The sequence below is a fragment of the Dufourea novaeangliae genome, unplaced genomic scaffold (assembly GCF_001272555.1).
Source record: "Dufourea novaeangliae isolate 0120121106 unplaced genomic scaffold, ASM127255v1 scaffold372, whole genome shotgun sequence".
NCBI classification, from domain to species: Eukaryota; Metazoa; Arthropoda; class Insecta; order Hymenoptera; family Halictidae; genus Dufourea; species Dufourea novaeangliae.
The window spans coordinates 1-24,216 of NW_015374259.1; the positions used below are offsets into that span (position 1 = coordinate 1).

The following is a 24,216-nucleotide window of genomic DNA, read 5'->3' on the forward strand; positions in this document are numbered from 1 at the left end:
ACGTTATTTTTTCCCCTAGTGGAAGCCGAGTTTGCTCGTAGTGTACCTTCCTCCAACGCGCCAACTGAAAAAAGGTTTTCTATAATGAATGTTGTTAAAGCAAAATTAAGAAACAAAATGACAATGTTTATAAAAGCTTATTTTGGTACGAATTCTATTTGCTGTAAAATGTAAAACATTCGAATCAACACAAAATATGTTTTCAAGGGTTAATTTTAAAATGTACCAATCTGAAAGTGACAAGGACATAGATAATGTTAATAATGATATTGAAGAAATAATATCTTTTTTTAATGACGATAATAATAATTTTTAAAACAAATGTATATGTATATTTGTAAATAATTATTGTTATGTTACTGTTATATCAGTACTTTTATTATCATTTAATCTAATTTTTAATTTTGATAGACCTTCTGATTTCGATAGCCTGATTTTCGATAGACTTTCGTTGCATTTCGGTCCTCGAAACTTCCAGAAAATCATATCAGCTATCCTCTGATCCATTTCTGCCCTTGAAACATGGCAAAAATCATTCATTCACTTTTCTATTGTGTTTCGAAGGCCAGCATTCTTCGTTTCAAAAAATCGCCGCTCGCTGTCTGAGTATCGGTAGGGATCTGAATCATCCCACTTCTGACACCAGTGTTGCGCGCGGCAATATATATTCAAATAAACTGGTTCATAAACTATACTGCAATTTAAAAGTCGGTCTATATAAAAAAAAAGTAAACAGAAATAAAGTGTTCTGATTGGATTATGAGAACGTTTTGATAGAGTGAGATAGAATACTTATTGCTTCTACGACTCGACCAACAACTTATTTTTCTAAGAACAATTAGTACGTCCTTAAGCTTATGCATCGAATAAGGAGAAAAGAATTCTATATTTTTAAACTATATGAATTTCCATTGTCATCGGTAATTTAATAAAAATGTATTACGAAACGTATTATATTTTATGAATTATTTACTATCTTGAGGTGTATTTGATTACCTATCTAACTACTTTGAAAGGAGTACTTTATATGATCAAGTAAAATTATGATAATTTCATAAAATTTGTACAACAGTTATGGTGATCTTTTTAAAAGTTCACGTGATTCAGGAATATTGAAAATTTCCGTGAAAGATGGCTACGTAAAAACTATCCGATAGAGGGCATTCGATGCGTGCATACGCAATCGTGTGCCTCCACCTGAGGCGAAGCTAACATTAAATACACGTCCAGGTTCCGAAAAGTGGCAACGATTTTATCGCGTGGTTTTCGTGGTGCTTTCATTGCGACTGATCCAGACTAATTGCGAATCGCGACCAACATCCAAATCTGTCATGAGGGCCTAAATGGCGTTGGTATCAAGACTCGTCTGTCGTTTAGCTCGCTGCCAATCGTTCGAACAGAGAAACGAAAATTTCAAGTCAGTGCTGGCAACTTTTTACGTTTATTATAACGCGCATCATTTCGACGATGAACACAGGCAAATATTTTGTTTACCGTACCTCCGGGCACGTTATTGTTAGGGTTATTGGATTTTAGCGGTTACTTGTTGAGACGAATGAAAAACAGAATGCTTCGTTGTATACTGCGTTAACGTTGCTCGGCGGTCGCCCAGCTGCGTTATTTGTCGTTCCCTCGTTTCGCAGAGTGAATCGTCGGATGCGTTATTGTTCGACGATACACTATGCTTGTACGACGGTGGATACTTCCCTATTTACGGCGCACACTTTGTGCTATTACATAAGAAGTGACCATTCTAATAACCCGAATTTCGTAAAGCTCGATTCTATCCATATAATTTGATGATGAGAATCGAAATTCATTCCGCGAAATGCCAAGTATCACAGACGTCGTTCATTCGTAGGCTAATGGTATAATAGAATGCATGCTAAGTTTTACTTTAATCCCTTGATATTATATTATAAGTCTTTTGAAGACATTTGTCTTCTCCTAAGACTATATTATTCATTATGCATGAATTGATTTGAATAAAACCAATGGAAATGATTGATATTAAATTTTGTAGTCCACTCTAATTGGTTTTATATTTAATAATTGGCAATGAAGTTTTGGGCTTTCTTTTTAAGAATATGTTATTCTTGCAGTTGCCGAAAAGATGACTGCTGATTTAGAGAAAGATAACACACACTGTTTAATATGTAACAGTAAAGTTGGCGTATCTACTAGAAATAGTATACGTATATTTAATGAGAATTCTTTTACATCGTCAGAGAAGCCACTTATAGATATCATTTGTACTATCTTAGAAACAGATCTGAATGAAGAAAATGTACATTCTGTTGTTGTGTGTAAAAAATGCTATAAATTATTTAATGAGGTAAATAAGATAAATGAGATATTAATTCCTATGTCTTGTTATAGTTATACCAAAATAGTAGTAAGTTGCAAGATCAATAAAATTTTTAGGTTGATGAATTAGAAAGTAGGTTGACAGAGGTGAAACTAGAACTCTTTAACAATTATAAAAAAACTATAAAGAAAATATCTGATATGCAATATGAAGAGGAATATAATGATCATGATTATGTAGAGAATATAGAAAGTCAAAGCACAGATATGGAAATGAAGTATGCAGAGAAAGAAGTAAGTATCATATAATTAGATGACAAAAGCAATGTTTAAAGTACATGTTATTGTATTATTTTAATGTTATACAACTTATTTGAAGGATGACCAAGAAATTCAAGAAGGGGAAGGAGAGGAAGAAAGATTGGAGGAGGAAGAAGAAGAAGAAGAAGAAGAGGAACCCTCTTGTGAATCAGAAGAGATTATTCTTAAAATTGAACCAATGCCTGAAACAAGTAATACTGAAGAAAAAAGAAGGATAAAACGATCAAAAGTTCCAGCCAAAATTGAAGTTATACAAGAACAAGTGAGGAATTAATTTGACTATGTTTATTATATTTATTTAACAATGTTCTACATTATCCAATTCCTTTCAGCTTGTAACTAGAGATGGTTCTATATATACTTGTTTATTATGTACAATTGAAGAAGATAAAGCTGTTGGGGATGCAAAGACGATTATTGCACATATGAGGAGTGTACATGAAACTCGTTTATACATCTGTGACATATGCGGAGACGATTTTAGAAAGAGGAATGAGCTGTCTCTTCATCTCGATGATCACGTTGCTAAGGAAGATGGTGATTTTCAGTGTGAAATATGTAACAGAATATTTAGTAATCTACGTTTGTTTAGGATTCATAAACGAATACATTATCCGCAAGTGAAATCTTGGCCATGTGATACTTGCGGTAAAAGATATAGGTATGTATGAAATATACTTTCTACATTATACTCGGTAGAATTCTTACTATGGCATAATTTTTATTATTTTTACAGCTCTAGGAACTTATTGGAGGAACACATCAACACACATACAGGAGTACGTCCTTATGTATGTGAGAATTGTGGCAAAGACTTTGCTTCCAAATACACGTACAAAGCACATATAAAAACACATGAAATTCGACCTCGTCCTTATGAATGTTCGCAATGTAGTAAATCATTTTTGAGCCAGCAAAATCTGAATCAGCATGAAAGAACTCACAATGGTGTAAAGGAATATATTTGCCATCAATGTGGTATGATTTATTCGATTGTTTCTTCTTTTTCCTTTTATTTAGATGTTCTTGTTTATGGAAATTATAAAAATTTGTAGGAAAAGCGTTTGGCTCACCACATAATTTAGAGGTTCACAATATAGTACACACCGGTTATAAACCATACATATGCAGAATGTGTGGCAAAGCGTTTGCTCGTAAAGCTGAAATAAGAGATCATGAAAGGACACACACTGGAGAGAAACCATACCAATGTGAATTTTGTGGAGCAACATTTAGGTACGTTCATGTTATTATTCATCACGATGACGATTAATATTTTACTACCTTAAAATAACTCATTAGTCAAAGGTCGAATTTACAATCTCATAAACGTGCAACGCATTACAATGATAAACGGTACAAATGTGACGACTGTGGAAAAGGATTTAAGCGACGAAGATTGTTAGACTACCATATAAAAGCGGCGCACACTGGTGAAAGACCGTACAAATGCGAAATATGCACAGCAACGTTCGTTTATCCTGAACATTTTAAAAAGCATATGCGCATACATACAGGAGAAAAACCATACCTCTGTGAGGTGCGTACTATATAAATTTAATTATTTGAAATGCTCATAATAATTTTATTTGACACGGTATCTTGGAATTTTAGGTTTGTGGTAAAGCATTTAATAGTAGAGACAATAGGAATGCACATCGATTCATACATAGTGACAAGAAGCCGTATGAATGTTTAGTGTGTGGTATGGGTTTTATGAGAAAACCGTTGTTGTACGCTCATATGCAAACTCAGGTGAATTGATGCATTACCTCGAGATAATAATACTCTGTATTCGTGCGATGATATTAATGCCGATGTTCATTATGCTTTTTTAGGGCCACTTGAATGATACCATTGTAGTTAATCAACCACGGCTCACTACTGAAGACGACCAAGTTATAACAATTCCCGAGGGTAATGTGGAACTGCTAATGGATGAAACTGAAAATGATCAGGTAATTAAATGTATTTTGTTTTTTCCAAGATTATATTCATTATAATGAAGAAACTGAAATAATTTTTTTTTACATTTTCATCATATTCCAGTTAGAGGAGACCGAATTGTATGTAACAGACTTAAAAGACCACGTTATTATACAGGAACAAAATGAGGATCAGATTTATAACGAAGAAGATGTATTAAACATTTCTGCCGAGGAAAATGTAGCGGACGAAGAAGTTGGTCATCTCGTTGATGGAGAGGTACATATTGCTGATTTAATATTGTGCATTGTACCCTTTAATCATGCAATATTTAGCGCCTATAAGGATAATTAAAATAACCTATTTACAGTGTTATATTTATATTATTTAGACTTTTCAAATTCTGAATTTGTAGATGAATTTTGTGGAAAACGAAGGAATCGAGTGTAAAGAGGAAGATACAGAGCAAGTGGAGGAAGTGTATAATTATAACGAAAGCGAAGACGGAGAAACAATTGTTGTACCAGCTACCTCAGAGTACAAAGAAGTGGACGGAGATGAGAAGAATGCGGTTCGATTAGTCCAGATTCGATTCCCAACGTCAGTCGCCGCTGAAGGTCGAAGTTGGTTAAGTTTAGTACAAAATACGTGAACTTTTGTACCATTATTGTTATGTGCTATAGCTTGCTCGTCAGAGGATTGTTCATAGTCCTCTAATGATAATGTAAAATCAATAATACCCAGTGCGTAATATATATTTAAATACGTTCTTGTAGTTTTTATGATGTAATTACTTTACTGTCTTATTGAATGAAATTCGCTATTAAGTTAAAGGCAAGAAACTTAAAGTGTATTTACGAGATTCTCACTTAATCTTATCACTCTATATATTTTTATATATTTTATGTGAAATATTTTCCAATATGAAATTGGCGCGATTTGAATGACATGAATAACTTACTATGTTTGATTCTTAGTGGTATTGATCGTATACGTAAAAAATATACAAAATTCCTAATTCTTTTACAAATTCTAACTAAAAGATATCTCTACGGTGAAATGTAAAACAAGTTAGTGTGACTGTTGAACTGCAGTAAGAAATCTTGTATAGTTCTTTACGCTACAGCGAGTCAGTAGTATAATTTTAATTGTAATTTAAACATTTTAAGTCGCGTCTGCGTTTTCATTTCTTTATTTTCGATATTTTTAAAGTTCGCTAATAAATATAAGAAGAGTCAACGAAGAGTAAGAATTTATTTTAAAATAAATTAGTGAATTTCGACACTTTGAATTATCCTTACACTGACGTATTTGTAGTTCACTAAACACTGGAAATTAATAAATTATTTATGCATTTAACATAAATCACATATCGTATTTGTTAAAATGAGATTTTGTCATTGTAAAGCTTCTTAAAAAAATTTTACAAGAATTGCTATTAGAAATTTTATATAAAAATTGTACAATACATTTCTAATTTTTTATATTATGATTTTCATGTTACAAGTAGTTTAACATTAACGTAGCCATTTGTTAAACATGACACAAAACTTGGGTTAAGAAGACGTGTAGTACTGAACACATGTTCAGAATTTATAGATCACTAATGTTGCTTTATTCGCAAATAACGTGATATAAAACAGATTCGAAGCTAATATATACTATGATAAACAGATAATGTTGCTACATTACATTTTTAGTTTCTACATATCGTCAGTTATGTAAAGCTGTTTATAAAAATAGTAATACAAATGCGTACAAATAAATAAAATTATAGTGTTCTTAAGTATTGTTCATCTTTTTATTTTCCTTTCATTAGCACTCCCTAAGTCAGCAGATACATTTCTTTTCACTTACCTATCTAGAAATAGCGTAAAAGTAAAATTGTTTGCAATGAAATTTAACATTTATAAATAAATTCATAAAAATACAGTAAAAATTTATTTAAAAATACAGTGATTACTGGATGAAAGCGACACGAGCAACGGTGTTATTCCCACCACTGGGAGAGTCTCTCTGTGGAACCAATAAAAACAGCAAATAGAAGCTAAGCAGAAGCTCGGCTTCTGGCAAAAAACAAATTTATGAGGGGCTGAAAACCTTTCCGCCTTGCCACGAATGCTCCGAAGTGGACCCGAGTACATCGCACTTATCGAGACATTACTATAGTTAATAAAAATTAAGTTTCTATGTTACATACTTCTTATTGTCTAACAATATTGATAGATATATAAAATTACCGTGAGTTCTATACGTTCGACGAAAGTTACAATTTTTGTTTGAATAATGCACGGATAAAATAAATTCATTTTTACGTAATCTAACAACTAAATAAAAAAGCAATTCAATAATGTGAAAGTGCAATATTTCTAATAATTTAAAAGAATTAATAAGAGTCAGTGGCGAATGTGTTTTCCAGAATCGTCCGTCGGATGGCTTTGATAAATGACGGGAAATTACGGAGCATTGAGATAATCCATTCAGCGATTAATTGTTACGCTATTGTAGTCGGGGCCATCAAACAACTTTTAGTCGCTCTCAATAAGTTAAATTGAGTGTGAATAATATTCGAATCCGCCGGTCTTCATGTCGAAGATTCGTTCCTTAATGTCTCTCTTTATCCAGTTCCGTCTTTCAAGGGTCACTTACAATGGCATCCGAGAAAACTTGATTTTTCATAAAGGAATAAAATTTCAATAGTTGGTCATTAAGTAATCGTAATTTGCAGAGCCAGTTTTCTAGGACCAAAGTAAGATTACCATTGTATTCAGCAATTCAAAATCAAGTAAATAAAATCAGTTTCACTTCACTATTTTAGAAATTTCAAAATTTTGTTGAACAGTATAATATACTGTAATTAATTAAGGATCAGAGTTACGAAAATAAAAGAATTTCGACATTGACAATAGAAAGCTACTGATTAATTCTTAAAAGGAACAGCATTTAAATTATTGCATTTTCTTTGAAAACTAATAGTACCTAACTTCATTTGTAGTATTTTTTTATACATAATATACCAGAGAAAACATATTGAAAAAGGCTGTTTTAAATTCATTGAATGCGCAGAAAGATTTTTTTATACTCTTGTGTATCAGTAACTTAAAACATCTTGTGCTACAGTTAAAATAATATTAAAAACGTAGCAAATACATACTTTCAAATATGTGACACCATTTTGGAGATTTTATAAAAGAATTTTCAATGTATTGATCCTTTTGTGTCTTATTGTTTTTACTGAATGATACTTTCATCTGCACGTAAAATATAAAAAATTTGTTTTAAATAGAAGTTATTTTTTCATACAGAAGCGCTGTTGTGTAAAAAATTCGTGTAATTTTATGTTAATAAGCTCTCTCCTTATAACATGATCATTCATAGTACATAGTACTTCATGTATTACGTGAAAAGTTTAATTGAAAAATAAGGAAGAATATTATATTGATGTAGAAATTTATTTTACAGTGGATTTATAACCTAAGAAAAATTTATTTTTTTATTTACAAGTAAAATGTAGAATAATTGAGCGTAAGAAATATCCACGTCACTTCTTAGAAAGACTACATGTATAAGACGATTAGAAATTCTCCTCTTATTCGCCTTGAACTCAAATGCACGAATGCATGACGCTTCTCACATTAATTAATCGGCAGTCTAATTGAATTGCGTTGTCAGTGAGCCACGATTCCGGTGTATCTTCTATGTTTCATCAAATATGTGTAACGCACAAAACGTACGATCAATTCAAACAACAAAATTCCGAATGGTAGAGTCTACCTTCCGATCCGTAAGTAGCTCAGATTTAAAATGATCAGATTTTCTCTATAAAGGATTGATTTCTGAAGAAAAAGTTTGTTTCAAGTCCATGAATTGGATCAATGAGCGTTAAAAAATTATCAAATATCCGAGTCTTATATTTATTAAATGCTAACATTTCAAACACAGCAGTGTTTCCTTTAAACAATTAACCTAGAACTAGTGAAACAACCAATTCTTACATATCTTTTATACAGAGTGAGTTGTCTGTCAAATAGCTCAAATTTTCTTACTTTTATGGTCTTCAATTCTTGATTTAGACTTTCTGCAGAGACATTAATGACAAATCTTATTAATGTTAAAATAATTTGTTCGCACAGTTGGAAAAAATTATTCACAAACTAGTAGACCTTGCAAGCGGTTTCATTAAACAACCCGTTACTTAAAAATGGTAAAATTTCGTCATCAACTTTTTATGTTAATAGTCGTTTTATTTCTTTGTGTGTGGTAGTTTATCCGTGAAATTCTTATTTCACTAAAAAAATCACCCTCTGTGTTTCTATGCGTGGCTTCTCCTCTGTTTTCCAGATTTCAATCTTTGTCTGGAAGTTCCTCCCTTTTTCCCGTGTACACGCACCGCATGCAAATGTATGTATTATTGTAGCATTCCTCGCTGATTAAGAGCTGTGTCCAAAATGAATCTTTAATGATCCTCACCCGGGACTTCAGACTCCATTATTCTGTGAAAGTAACGACACCATACATTATTTATAATTGTTCCCAGTGTTTTGTGTTTTTTGAATGCATCCCAGGTATGTATAGCCGACGATTTTTATTCGTACATCCTATCTATTTTAAACATGAACAACGTGATATCATTGGGGTGAGGAATTCGACTGCGTAGTATTTCATTTTTGTCTGAACTGCGTCAATTTTAATAAAGCCTCAACAGTAAACATTCTGTGCATCGAACGTGTGTACATTGTACATACATATGTGCAGTGGATCAAATAAATTTGCAAGCTTTTATTGATAGTTGTTTGTAACGAAGAGCTTTCCAACATATTTTTGCGGTCTTTAATAAAATATAAGAAATAGTGCAGAATTTCTACACGATTTTTAGTTGGTACGGTTGTCTTTAGAGAATCTGACAATAATATTTTATCAATTAATGACAATACTCCAATAAATTACACAGCTGAAGCAATCCATAATTTTGAAACTTGTACATTTTATTCAAATAGAAGTAGATGAACGAACACATTTTTATGAGTTTCAGAAATCCTCTTCAATGACGTCATCTTTCACTAACAGTGTTCTTAACATTGTCATGAAAGCCTGAATTTTTTATATGAATGGATCTGAGGAGAAAAATAACGCATGGAACATATCTTCCATGGTTAATTAAGTTGATGTGAGTTTTTTGAAAGATAAAAGTTTGTTTTTCACCAATTGAGCTGCTATATTTTCATTCTGGACCACTGTGCGGTGCCTATCACACAATAACGCATGGAACATATCTTCCATGGTTAATTAAGTTGATGTGAGTTTTTTGAAAGATAAGAGTTTGTTTTTCACCAATTGAGCTGCTATATTTTCATTCTGGACCACTGTGCGGTGCCTATCACCGAAGACTATCAACGAATAACGACACCTTTCACAAAAATTAAAATAAGTTAAATTTGGTACAAAAACAAATCTCATTTATTAGTGTGGTTTATTAATATTTATACGAAGTAACCGAGTTAACATATAATGATCACCAGTGCTGTGTACTTTATTTTAATCATCTAGTCTATTGTTTCGATAGATCTTAAGATCAAGGTAAATATTTACAATACGTTGTTAAGGTCATCACCCTGAGTAGTGTTGTGAAGGTTTCAGTCGGGGGTAACCGTTTGTAAGGAAGTTATCAAAAATAGTTTAGGTCGGTATATAATTATTTCGAAGTTTAGCCTTCTCACCGATTTCGATGCGCTGAAATCAAAAACAATATATTTTTCAAAATTACTAAAAAAAACATAGCATTATCCCCCAAACAATAGACGAGCTTCTTAGTCTACTTCAACAAATAGAAACTCGTTTATTGTTTCGGGAGAGTTATAAAAAGAAGTTACTTTTTTCTTGAACCAACTCCAATCAGTATAATGTTTCAGAGTGGGTTAGACACAGTTCGAGAAAAAAAGTCATTCAGAGTTGATTAGAGACAATTTAAGATGGTGACCTTGACAACAGATATCAAGGTCAAGTTTATCGGTCATTTTACGTATCAATACTGCTAAAGTGCGATACTAAATTTTTGTTGATAATAACTTTTTTACAAACGGCGACCCCCAACTAAAACCTTCGCAATACTAGTCAAGGTGATTACTTTTACAACATATTAAAAAATCATCAAAATCGGAGGTGCCTCCCTTATTGTAAATATTTACCAAGATCAGACGCAAAAATGAATATTATTGCTTTTACATTTTTACGATTCCGCCTGTGCCGCAAATTCCACGGGTTTTCTTTCTATTTGTCTATTTATACGGCACAAGGTATGCACAGAATGCAAGCGTGCATATGTATGTTACATCGGGGAACCGTATTTTTCATGTATCGCGTCGAGAATGAGCGAAACCCCGTGAGATTTGTTTGCCACCGGCGGTGTCGCGTCGTGCGTCGAAAGGTGTAGAAAGGCACCGCAGACGAAATCGCGAACGAGCCTATCCATATGACGCGATCCTATGATCCTTTGGTACCAGTTTGATTTACTCACACGTGAAGTGTGCTTGGAGGATCGAACTTGCGAAAAGTATAAAGTTGGTCGGTTGTTATCGAAATTTGCATCGTCTCTGGCTTGCCGCCTTTCACACAATGCCTGAACTGTTGCAGTGCCTACCTATTTCGTGACATTCGTCTACGATTTTCCTGAAATTTATGGTCCATTTTATGGATTAGACTGATAGAAACTCAATATAATATGACATTTCATTTTAACCCTTTCGTTCCCACTGTGGCCATACGACAATGTATTTTAAATTGCAAAATAACAGATTAGTATCATGTACTTTTTCATATTGTGAGGGTACGAATACTTCTGTGACTTACTGTATTTAAATATTATTAAAATCCGAAAATCATCTGAAGTAATTATAATTCTTCTGTAAAACTGAAATTTTGATCTTTTCACAGCCTCGATTACCATTTATATACTAGGTGCTTCGTATTAAGTTATAAAATGCTTAATTAATTGCACTTCGAATTCAATCTGCAATGGTTTCCGCGGCAAAAGGAAATTAACATTTCATGGTATTTACACAGTACTTTCATTTCACATTGTCAGGTTATAGGATTTCTGAAAGCGGTAAAAATGTTATAATAACGTTATCATGCATTAATGTAGTAACGAGTTAATAAGTTTATCATATATACGAACAAAAATAAAATATTTTTGCGGTTCTTATTTCAATACTCAGTGCAACATTAAGTATCTTCAAATGGTATTTTTGTAAAAAGAATTAAATTAAAATCAATTCTTTTCTATTCTGTACGTGCTTCCAGTTCAACTGTTCTTATTTTTAGTTCTCTACTATAAACTATGCAAAAATTCCATAGACAAGGTAGTTACAAGTTTAACCTTTTAAAATATTTCGATGAATCGTTTACGAGGTTTGCTTGACAACGTTTTTCGAACTTTATTCAATTTGCAGGAGTTGCGGAATTATTTAGGAAAATGTATTTATTTCGAGTGCTTCGAGTGACACTAAAATGCAAAATTGGTCCAAAAGTTGAGTTACGAGGTTCACTTATTAACGTCACGATATTGAAAAATCATCGAAATCGGAAGTGGCTTCTTATTGTAAATATTTATCAATGTGACTTATACATTTAGTAGATCTTCAAATATATATCCAACATATGCTTTAAATCTACTGCCTTTCAAATTGAACTTCATCAGCATCAACATTCAATCGGAGTTTCTTGCCGAAAGATAAAGTTCCCAGACGCGTTTCAGCTTCTATTTACCGCGAAACAAAAGCCCCGTAGGTTTTGTGCCTTCACACTCGTGTCCGTGGACATTATTTAGGTATACCGGTTCTGATGTATACATATATTTTTTATATGTGGCAGCTAGTGCAAAAGCTTGTTACCATGTCGGTGAGATATTATTAATGGTCCTTCATAAGATTCCCGATAATGAATCACAAGCGATAAGGATGGTATCCGAGCGTTAAACCACCGCTACCTTTTCAGGCCGCCGCAGCCGCCTGGAAGAAAGTTCAATGCGATCTTTGCGGATCTGTCCGCCAAGGGTGGTCGGGTTCTCGGGGACTGACAATCCGGTAATTGTAGGTTTCATGAAAAATCAATAATCGAGATCGGGGGCGTAGAGGTGAACGCGTTATACTAGTCCTCGGAGGGCAAAAGTCAAGACTCTACAGGCCAGGCTGGATCATAGAAAATTTCCATCGTCGCTGGAGAGGACCGATCTCTCTCGGTAAGGACGTACCGGACAGCAAATTTATAGGAATTTCTTGCAAATCTCTGGCGAATGCCCCGCGCCCGGCATCGAACGACGACGTTTAACTTTCGAAGTCGTCCGACGCGGGAGAACACCGTGCTGAAGGGGCGAGGGGAGAGGGGGACCTGCAGATGTGTGCTTAGTCCTTTGAATCCATCTGTCGTCCGCAGTTTCCCCATTTTTAATTGAATTTTTTCACCCGCTAGGAAAGTAATTTATCCTTTTTATCTCCGAGCAAAATCACGGATTCCAATTGAAAGAAAGTTGAACTAGTGTCTTCCCCAGATGGCCCAGGCCGGTTGCCAGGGGTGCTCCGAAACACGATAAAAGCGAAGCTCTTAAAATCGTTATAGGTTGCTGATCGATACATTTTTTCCTGTGAATGTCCCGTTTTTTTATTCATGCAAATTTGTTGTCTTTCGTCTTTGGGTTGTAATAAGCTGAGATTTTAGAGTTTCCTTATTCGGTATCTACCAGGGGAAAAGAGCACTTGAAGTTTAAAGCGTTTTATTGAAACTTAACGCTTAAATAATATAGTGTAGCGTATTTATTAATTTAATCTCTGTGGCCCAGAAATGGACTTGGTTTACACAAATATGAACAAATTAAACAAAACTTACCAGATCACACTCATCCTTCCGTATCTTCAATACCAGCGAAATACAGTATTCCACGTCGACTCAAAGAAAACGAATAATATACACGTTTACGAAATTCAGTTTAAAATCGTTATTACGTGTCTGACTCGATGTTGTAAGGCAAGGGGTTAAGGGGTTAAAGCGCAAATTCAAGTTTATGTCGTCAGTTTCTTTAAATATTTTCCAAATATTAAAATATTAGTATAAGAATCACAAAAACAAACAATTATTCCTCTGAAGCCTATTAAACAATTTGGGAATGACATCGTTACATTTCCAACTTCACTAATCAATACTAAATTCTCTATCTCGCTACGTGTTACATATTCTCGTCAGCTACAAATGCATAAAATCCGCGGCTTAATGGCGTCACTCTTTAGAAATTATTCCGCGCAGGACGCATCGTACACGCTTAAACACGAACGATTAATCCAAACGTCCACGTATTAATCCCGCCCCCAACCCTGGCAATTAATAAATTACGACACACCTCGGGAGGGGTCGGTAGGCCGCAATAATCGATCGGCACATCTCACAATATAATCCTATTTACCTCGTTAAGAGGAACCGGAAGCACGTTAATTCCAGGTGTCCCTGGGCTCCGAGCCAAGGCTCCTTCGTCCTTTCCACCTGGCAGGCACGTAGTATAAAGGTTCTTCGGTATACATAGAATCCAAGCCGGGGCGCTAATGGCATTCACCGCGATTTCCACACGGTAAATTAGACTCGGAATGAATGTGACTTTCTTTTTCCATTGGCTGAGGGTTCCCTGGCTACGTGCTCGCTATCGAGGGACGCAACGAGCTGAGAAACTGCACGATGAACCAAATGGGGGGTTCTCGTTGGACGACGACGTATCCAGTAGTAGTGGCGGATCCAGAGGGGGGCGATAGAGGTGATCGCCCCCCCCCCCTAATAGTAATAAAATATAAAAATGTAGCGTCACTTACACTTGTAAAAGATGTTTTAAAAAAAATGTACTTATGTATTTTTACACATTTCGCCCCCCTTCTAGGAGAAGGCTTCCTCAAGGAAGACTCCAGGATCCATCACTGTCCAGAAGATGGGAATAGGAGTGGGACGAAGGTGTCTGTCCCCAAGAGGAAATCCCATGGACACACGCAGAGCTTTAATGAAGTGAGACTCGGCGCAAAAGTATTACCTGAAAGGAGATTTAAAGTTTAGCCGACTGTTTTCGAACCTGACTGGATGTCGCGAGTAAATGATATGCTAATCCGTACTGTCCGTTCTCGCTTCGATTCATTCTCCCTTTCTCGAATGTATCCGTCTTCCGTTCGCCGGAAGGTCCTATCCGTTCGGTTCGGTTCTCGTCGTCGTTTCGTTTTTTGTTTTTCCCAGACGGTGCAGCTGGCCGGACGACACAGCCAAGCTGAAACTCCTTCGGCTCCTCTCTAATCTGGAGAAAGGCTAATGCATGTTATTCAGCGAGGAAGACAGAAGCCGAAGGAACTCGATATCGACTTCGGATTCACCTCCTTCCTCCAGGCCGCTCATGTCGTTTCTCGGTGCAAAATAATTTCGAGGTGGGGACAAGACTAGACTTGATCCGAAGCGAGATCCTCTGACGCCCCCGGGGTCGGAGGCGGGGAATAAAGGAACTAATGGCGTTGAATGCGTGAACGAGTCGATTCGTTGATCCTTCCGAAGCAGTATTCTCGGGGAGTTGAATTTGATAATGGCATTTAAGGTGAGAGTTGTATTGGCTGAAAGCACCGGGAATTACAGCACTTGTTGTGAATACTTTGCAGTTGGTTCAGGTAAGGACTCTATATCTCCTTCTGAAGAGAATTCCTGTTTCGTTTGTCAAAAGTATATTCTGGTATGAACGCTGCAAGAAAACGTTTTTTGGTTAGGAGTTTTGTGAAGGAAAACAGTAACACATAGAGTAAACAATCAGTCTGGTGTTTATTAATATACATTTTGAGATATGACACATTCTGTTTTATGTTATTTTCTGTAATACAGGGTCGGGTACCTAAAACAGGCTATCTAAATATCTTGCCTGTTACTGGTGATAGAAAAGAATGTGTCAGACTAATCATCTATGGTATCGAGGAGCACACAATTTCATGTAAATAGTTTTTTGATAGATGGTCGCGTAGAGGTTATATGGAGGTCAACTTCGTTTTTTTAAATGGAAAGACATGTTGTTTTACGTACCATCTAGTAGAGTATTCTAAAACGCGTACAATGACCTATTTATGAAGGTACGTAAAAAACATGTCTGTCCATTTAAAAAAACGAAGGTGAACTTCATGTGACCTCTACACGTCCACCAATCAAAACACTATGTACATCAAATTATGTGCTCCTCGATACGATGCAAGTTTGATCTGACAAATTTTTTCTATCACCAGTAACAGTCGAAATATTTAGGAGGCCTGTTTTAGGTACCTCACCCTGTATACTGCAAAAATCAGCAAGGAGTGTGACGTTAAAAAAGCGGATGCCCATACGGGGTATCGAAAGTCTCGGGATCCACTCACCTGAAATCAAGAAACCAAAGGTTTTCTTAAAACTTATGGGGTTGATTATTGTATCGAGCACTTTTATTGAAAAATAATGAAAATTCGCTGATTGGTACCAGTTTTGTGAGGATTTCAAAATAGGTAACCTTTTCATTAAAAAATGTTAAACAAAAAATGTATTGGTTAAACAAAACTTTTGAATCATCTTGACACGATGAGCATATACGATTGCACGAAGATACAACATCCCTGTAAGTTTTATGATATACTTTGGTTTTTTGACTCCAGATGAGTGAATCTCCAGATTTTATGAACACCGTTTGGGCATGCGTTTTTTTGACGCCACAGTCATTGTTGATTTCTGTAGTATATATTAAACAAAATAAAAAAAAATTTGTTCATATCTTAAAATGTATATTAATTAACCCCAGACTGATTGTTTACTCCATGTGTTATATTTTTCTTTTACAAGAATCCTAAAAAAGCCGTTTTCTTTTGCAGTAACTACACTAGAATGAACCCTTAAATCTGTTGTATATTCGTTGATTAAGGACTGTATGCAATTATAATTGTAATTATTAGACTGTAAATATTCACACGAATCCCGATTTCTATAGTTTGATTTATAAATACGGGATTTAAATAAGAGGCTATTTTCTTTATTAATAGGTCTATTAGTAGAGAAAAGAAATAAAATCTGTGTTCAATCAAATCAAGATTGTTATTTGACTATGATGTATGTGATCAGTTACATTATAAAAATTGTGTAAAATTCACTATCTGGTATTATGAATTTAGTACTTGAGCCTTATTACATATAAGCTATCCTTAGAAATACACTTTGTTGTTGATAATATACAGAGTGTTTCTGGTCGGATAGTACAACCAGCAAGAGGGTGATTCTATAAAAAGAATAAGTTGAAAAAAAGAATAAATTTTGTTTGTTGGAGGTTTCGTTTATGAGAAAATTGGCTGTGAATCTAAAACGTGTGTATTCGCGCTGCCAGCAAGCAGAAAAGGTCTGCAATGAACAGACGCGTTAGCCAAGTCCAATTCTAATGTGCGTGTATTCAATAAATTTTCAAGTTCGATTATCTGGAAAATGAAGCATCACCCAAAAGAATTGTATTTTTTTTTGTTCGACTTATTTTTCTTAATAGAATCACCTCCTTCTCGATTATACTACCCGACCTGGGCCAGCCCATATAGTGGCAGGAGAGACCAATAACATATTGGTGATTCTTGTTATCAATTGACGGAGGGGTTTTCAGTTTATCACGAATTATAAGTTGACAATTAATTCTATTAGACTATTCCTTAATGGATAACTTAATTCTCATAAAATAGTCACAAGCAAATAATTTTTAATTTAGTTGGATTAGAAACATTATTGGTGGTCAATGATACGTACTAAAAGTTTTGGTACACTCATATTTATAAAAACGAAGAAACTTATGTATTGTACATCTAATAATTTCTAATGTATATGCATTTTGAGAGAAATTAAATTACATGAATTGCTAATGAACTAAGACAATATTGCAATACTCCAAAGAAACTAGGGAAGAGTGGGGTAAACATGAACGCGGGATAATTCCGAATGCAATGGTTACGGTGTGTTAGAAAAGCAAAACTGATTTTCTCCCTCCACTAGCTGACAGTTTAGCTCGTATGTACATACATAGTGCTGGGAAAAAAAACAAAATTTTTTATTTTCATCGTTTTTCAAGTAACATTAAGTCCATTTTCAATTGCATGTAGTTACTATTGCATTAATGATATAATTTCGAATTTATTCAAGTTGAAATAAGCACATATTGAACAACATTTTATGACCAATGTGTTGTCTGTTGTCTCATTTTTAAATAAATTCCTTTCCCACTCAGCTTTCATTCTGTTTGTTTGTTTTGCTTAGTTGTTCGTAATTATCCCACTCTCCCCTATTATACGATTACTATTGTTACATGTTATAATCTTGCATACTTTTTTAATCAGATTATTTAATGTCATATAACTAGAATATTATTATTAGCAACATCCGTTTATATTAAACTTAAAATATTTTTTAAAATCATTCTATGATACTATGTATTGTTCACACAGCAGTCTTCTTGCAAATGCAGAGGATACAATCTTTTTCTACGTATCCGCGAGGGTTTGCTAACTTTTTCTATGGAAATTCTTAAAAGAGTATTGAATGGCTCTGTACGTGCACTTGTGTTCGTGTGCATGTACATACAGGCCGTTCCATAAAGTGTGATATGAAGTAATAGTAAATGGTAAAAAGGAGTTTAAAAATAAAAATTTCTGCTATACACTATTCAATAAAAAATAGCGCTACAGTTTTCGAACTAGGGATATAATCATTGATTAAAGTATTCCTTAAGCTGTAAGATCTATAGTTTAAATAAATAACGAAGTAGTACTAATCGTAAGAAAATTGTGAAATGTGTGTAGATCGATAAAATATTGTTTGTATAAATTTGTCATTATTTTATCCTATAAAAGTATGATAAAAAGATGGAATTTAAATTCTTTAAATGAAGCCCTAATTTAAAAAAAAAAAATTTTGAAAATTTATGTGATACACAATTGAGTTCGATTTGATTAATGTGTTCGTTCATTACATATCATTTGTACCTATGTTAATCTTTATCAACGTTCTGTATGTTATTATGTTGTCTGCTCTTTGAAATAATTTCGTTCAATTTGATAGAAAAATGTGAGATCGACATAAAAGAAACAACATTGTCAATGTTTAGAACAAGTAGCAATGGTAAGCAAGGAACAGACACAGCAGTCATACTGTGTTTAACAACGGGTATTCCTGATAAATGATTAAATTTGCTGTTATTACACATATTTGTTAATTAATCCTAAACTAAAATTTAATTCTTCTATGGTATCATATACATGTAATTATGATGAATCGTATATTCTCATTATAAAGTGGATCTGCACATTTCATTCTACTTACCACCTATTTTATCAATTTAATAATTTCGTGCATTTAAAAACTATTTAAAAGATCAATCTAAAAAGTTTAAAATCGTGTTAATCGCGGACAGAAGTTGGTATAATTTTTGGTTCGAGTATCACACGAATCACACCGTGCTCCATGAAATACGCTGTATAAGAAGGTATCGATGGAAAATTACGAAAAGGGAGGACTTATTGAACGTAGCCGCAGGCTGTAAGAAAACTTTGAACCCGGCTAGTCCATTAAAATCAAGTTACTTTGAGAAATAATTTTCACATATCAAGACGATCGCTCGACGCCATCTAGGGCTTGTAAATGATTTCTATCGCGGGCACGATTTTCTGGAAACTAATTATTTATGCATAGAAAAGGTTCAATATTATCAAGTAGATAATATTTCTTGATCGATTGCTTAAATGTTTGCGGTACTTAACAAAGACTTTCTTAGAGGTTTATGAATTTCCTTCGGAGCTTTCATTTTAAGTGCTCTTACCAGATTTTCTATTATTCCGTAAAATTTATTAACGTGTTACACTTTTCTTATTTTATTAAGATACTATTTCCCATTTTCAAAATATTACTAAACTCTTTATATTGAAATAAGTTTTCAGAAGGAAGATATTTTGAAACAAATACGTTCTTTTCAATAATATTGTATTAGTCAAACTGAATGAATTGCCATTGCAATATTCACAGTACAGTTGTTTTTGAGTAATTGGCCAACAATTTTCTAATTGGGCACAACATTTTTCTAATGCAACATACAGTAAAATAAATAAGTTTTCAAAAATTGAAATTTATTCTAAGTAAAATTGAATATCATTTAATCCTAACGAACGCTTGATTACAACGAACAATGCTTCGTTATATTTTAACAACTATAATTATTCCAAAAGGAAAACAGTAACCAAAATGTCATTCTATTATTTTTTGACATAAACGTAACGCTTAGATCCGGGCCCCCTTGAGAGTGGGGTCCGGGGCTTAGCCCCCCCTTAATCCGGCGCTGAGCCATATACATATCTAGACCCCAGAGCCAGAGTTTAAGTCCACTTTTTGTGAAAATGATATTTTACATGTTTCCTGTATCAAATATTTATTAAACTTATATTTTGTTCCGTATCAAACAGTGTAAAGTTCATCACATAGGGGAATTAATGCAAAGTTCACCATTTCTACATATATAAACTTGTCTAAAATCCATTCGACAGTTCGACGGCGGCGATTGTTTCTCGCTCAATTCTTACCCAATGGTTACAAAGGTTTTAAAGGCTTCCGCACCTATGATTTGCTCTCCTCTAAACTTTTAAAAGTGTGATTTAATACACTCTAGGGTCCAGATATATTTAAAAGTTGAATTTTCAGTGTGAGACGTTTCAAATTCCTCGCGTAATTCGTTTCGCGTCTTAAGCTATAAGCTGGACCTCTAAGTATAATTTAATATTAGGGGGAAATTAATTAGCGTAAACGGATAAGTTTGATTGATGGAGGAGCTGGAAAGTCGCGAAGTTCTCATCGAAGGGTTAAAGGTCTTGGTAGTTGTAGTATATGTATACTATCTTCGAACGCTACTGTCGCGGCGGTATGGAGGGGGAAACATAAAAAATGTTTGACCTTGAATTTCAAGGTTAATGTCACTTTTGCGGTGACTTATTTTGCAGATCTTCACCGATCCGAAAGTGTATAATAACGCTGTGGTAGCCGTGAAATATATTTTTAAATTTAAATTGCGTTAGTAGTTTATGAAAAAGAAATTGCGAATTTCTTATTGGTACACCTAAAAATTTAAATTCAAAATACCTTTCCTATCTTCTGTTTAACCAAAATTCCGTAGAATGATGGAGGTAAATAACGAACATCGATAATCAGCATACTTCACAGGAAATAACAGGCTACTTATTGGTACGTCTAACATACATTCATGTCACACTTTTCAATCAGAATCACCTCAGACAAAGAGTTCGTCAAACATTTCGATACTCGTCCTGAAACACCCTGTAACACTGTATATTCGACGCCGGATTGCTCTAAGTACCATGTCCGAAGGTGAGAAACTACTCTCTGCTCCTAAGGTGAAGTAATAAAATGGAGCTTCGTATTTGTGTGTATTTCGATCGTGTATATGTACGCGTGACGAGGAGAGCGGGAGAATCAAAAGGGTGAAGAAGATGAGAGAGAGAGAAAAAGAGGGAGAGGGGGAGCCCTAGTAAAGATATTAGGTGGCAGGTTCGAGTAAGCACGGAAACCCCATCAGCTCGAGGCTCGTAAATTTTCACCGAAGCTGCCGAAACTCCGCTCCAGTAGGCCTACATAAGAATATACTGTGGGCTGGTTGCGGCTTCAATCCGCAAGCGCTACTCCTCTAGCCTAGATCCATTTTCGCCTCCCGGTGACGTATCTTTGCAAGAACAACAGTTCTCTTGGTTCTGCTGTTTTCCAGTTCGTTTTTTCAGCTGATCCACCTTGACTGACGAGTCCTGATCAGAGGACGTGTCGTTGAGCTGGCTTGGAGAACTGGAGGAAGGGACGACTTCTGGAGGGGAAAGCGGATGTAGGCACTAGTGTAAGCGAGAGAAGATAGGCTGAGAGGAGCAATATTCGCCATTCGGATTGAAGTCGTTAAAGTGGAAAAAGTAGGTTTGTTTGAGGATTATGGAATATATTTTAGGCAGAGTAATATCTCATTTAATTTATGTATACAGAGTGAGACACCTAACCTGATGATTTCAAATTACTCGTAAATTACTTGCTGCACGAGAAAATATTGCAAACAGAAATTGCATGGTTTTAAAGGGGGCATATGATAGAATAGTTATTTTTCTCTGCATTGTTTATACATAATGTTTCGAAGGTCTTCTTAATTGTTTTTAGCGGAAGACGATATATTTTTTTACGGAAGTTAAATGAGCATTAAAAACTGATAAATGTTGAGGTATGATGGGTGCAATGTGGATATTTATTGAGATATTTACAATGAAATTTTTATTGTAAGAGGTGATTCTATTTTTATCATTACTATTAGCTTTAATGCTTATTTTTCACTGTTGTGTATACATTTTCAATTTTTTCTGTATATTTTTTTATCAACTCCTTTTAGTGAACCGATGGGGGGGATACGCAATGAAGAAAACGAAGTCTAAAAAAGATCGTGACAACAAAATTAACACGAAAGTCATACAAAATTAGCAGTCCTTACTGATTTGTGCAAATGCCTTTATATATTTAATCCTCACTACATTGGTTGTGAGTAAAAATATCACATGCAATGTGTACTAACGAATTTGTCAGTCTCTGGTGCAATTTAATGCTAATTAGCCTGTATACATCAGGGAACAGTAGTTATTTTTGATACGTAATATACTTTTTCGACGTAATTTGTGTCGATCTTTGATGACGTTTACGTGATTAAGTATTTACGTTTGAAACTATATTTATGGGACTCTTGTTTCACTTCACCTTTCCAATCACGTCTTTTAAGGAGAAGATTGAATAAAGGAACGACCTCTGTAATAACGTAGAATCAATAGTTCAGGAGTATATTATTGGCGCTGTCTTGAGTTAACGAATTAAGAATTATTAGAAATTATTCCAGTACTACAACTATGACTTTTTTCGGTTCTTTTCATAGGTTTACAGTTTTCTATAGAAGATGGAAGTGTCTATCGTTATTGCAGTTATATACTTTTTAATCGACTTTTGTGTCATTTTTCTACTTAAATTCTACTATTGTAATTATCAGCCTGCTTCTGAGAAGTACTCTGTGGATCTTTATATAAATTCACGTTCTTGTGCTTCCAATTGCAAAAATTTGAGTGAATAGCAATTATTTCATACATTGTGAAATTTGTTACAGTAAAAATAAAGTAGGAGCATCATTATGTTTTATTAATGTTTCTATTTTATATTGTTAATTTACACAGTTTATCCATGTAAAATGGAAATTCCTTTAGGTCATCAACGACACATGTTTTTCATCCCGGGAATAACAAAAATGGAAATGGTGCAGATGTATTATGAATATATATAGTAAAATAGTTAGTGATCATTCAGAGTTATAAAGCTCTTTGCAAAAAAACAGATGTTTTATATGTATTATGTACGTTGTGACAGGCGTTAAGAGGTTAAATTAAAAGTTCATTTGATAGAAATGTTGTATTTCCAATTTTGTCATATTTTATTTACTCGTCATCGGAAAATAGATTTATTGAAGCGTTAAAATTCTCTTTGGTTGCTGTCTCTTCATATCTGTCTTATTATATTTCCTTTTCGTTTCCTAGCTTCGGTTCTATTATCACATTTTTCCTCCTTTTCTCACCCTATTCACTCAAACCTCATATTTCCACTCTACTTATCTACGTCTGACCTTCATCCGTCACTCTCTCCATTCCCCTACACTCTGCTCTTCTTCACCATACTTCTTCGAATCAAATTTTGCTCTAATTTCTCAAGATCTTTGGGGGATCCAGGGAAGCTGGTATTTCTTTCCTTTCCTTTTTCGATTATCCTTCGTAAGTATTCAATTAGTCTTGATAAAATTTAAGAATACTTAAATCGTCAACCCGTGGAAAATAAGTTCTTTCAATGAAATGACTAGAATTTTGTATATCACACAATATACAAATATACTTGTTTACATATAAATAGATTTTAGGAGTAACATTTTATTTTTGTCTACATCTGTAGTTGAGAAATCCTAACATAGTACGAAGTGTAAAACATTCATATTTGTGAGCTTCTAGGTATTGCAATATTTTGGGAATAACTAATTCTATAAATAGTAGGAATTAGAATCTTAATGCAAAATCTGTGGACCATCATTATCTCAAGTATAATCGTCATTAAACTCTATCTAAATTTTCCCCAAAACACAAATTCCTACGCATCAAAATATACTTCCCTCTGATATACAAATTGTATATACAAATAATTCTTGGAGTTTGGTTATTAAAAATAAAATTTCTTTAGTTTTTTTTACGTAGGAATTAACAAGATAATCAGTGTTCTTTCGCTTTGATATTTTTAACGAATTCACGTATGTATTTGAAACGTGAAATAGAGTTTAAGTGGACAAGTACACAAATTCACATATTTAGAACGTGTAATAAATATTAGACAGACAAATATAGAAATTCATACATTTGGAACGTGAAATAGAATTTAAATAAACAAGTACTTACAAGATGTATCGTGTCCTCTTTCTGTGAATCGTTCACCAAGCCAAAAGGAAAGGAATCGATAGCATACGCTGTCTTTATTACCGCTTGCACGTCGACCGGGGCGATTTATGACGGGACC

At 34.2% G+C, this 24,216-nt stretch overlaps 1 protein-coding gene across 1 annotated transcript; it reads left to right on the forward strand.

The window, feature by feature from the left end:
* Positions 1 to 1,201: 1,201 nt before the first annotated feature.
* LOC107192633 (zinc finger protein 2 homolog) lies at positions 1,202 to 5,206 on the forward strand. The gene is given in 12 exon segments (XM_015581939.1): positions 1,202 to 1,417; positions 2,103 to 2,335; positions 2,425 to 2,634; positions 2,687 to 2,890; positions 2,961 to 3,289; positions 3,365 to 3,606; positions 3,684 to 3,864; positions 3,931 to 4,168; positions 4,243 to 4,383; positions 4,467 to 4,586; positions 4,678 to 4,833; positions 4,970 to 5,206. Coding segments are annotated over 11 exon segments (2,280 nt in total). The 5' UTR covers positions 1,202 to 1,417; positions 2,103 to 2,113.
* The last annotated feature ends 19,010 nt before the right edge of the window (positions 5,207 to 24,216 follow it).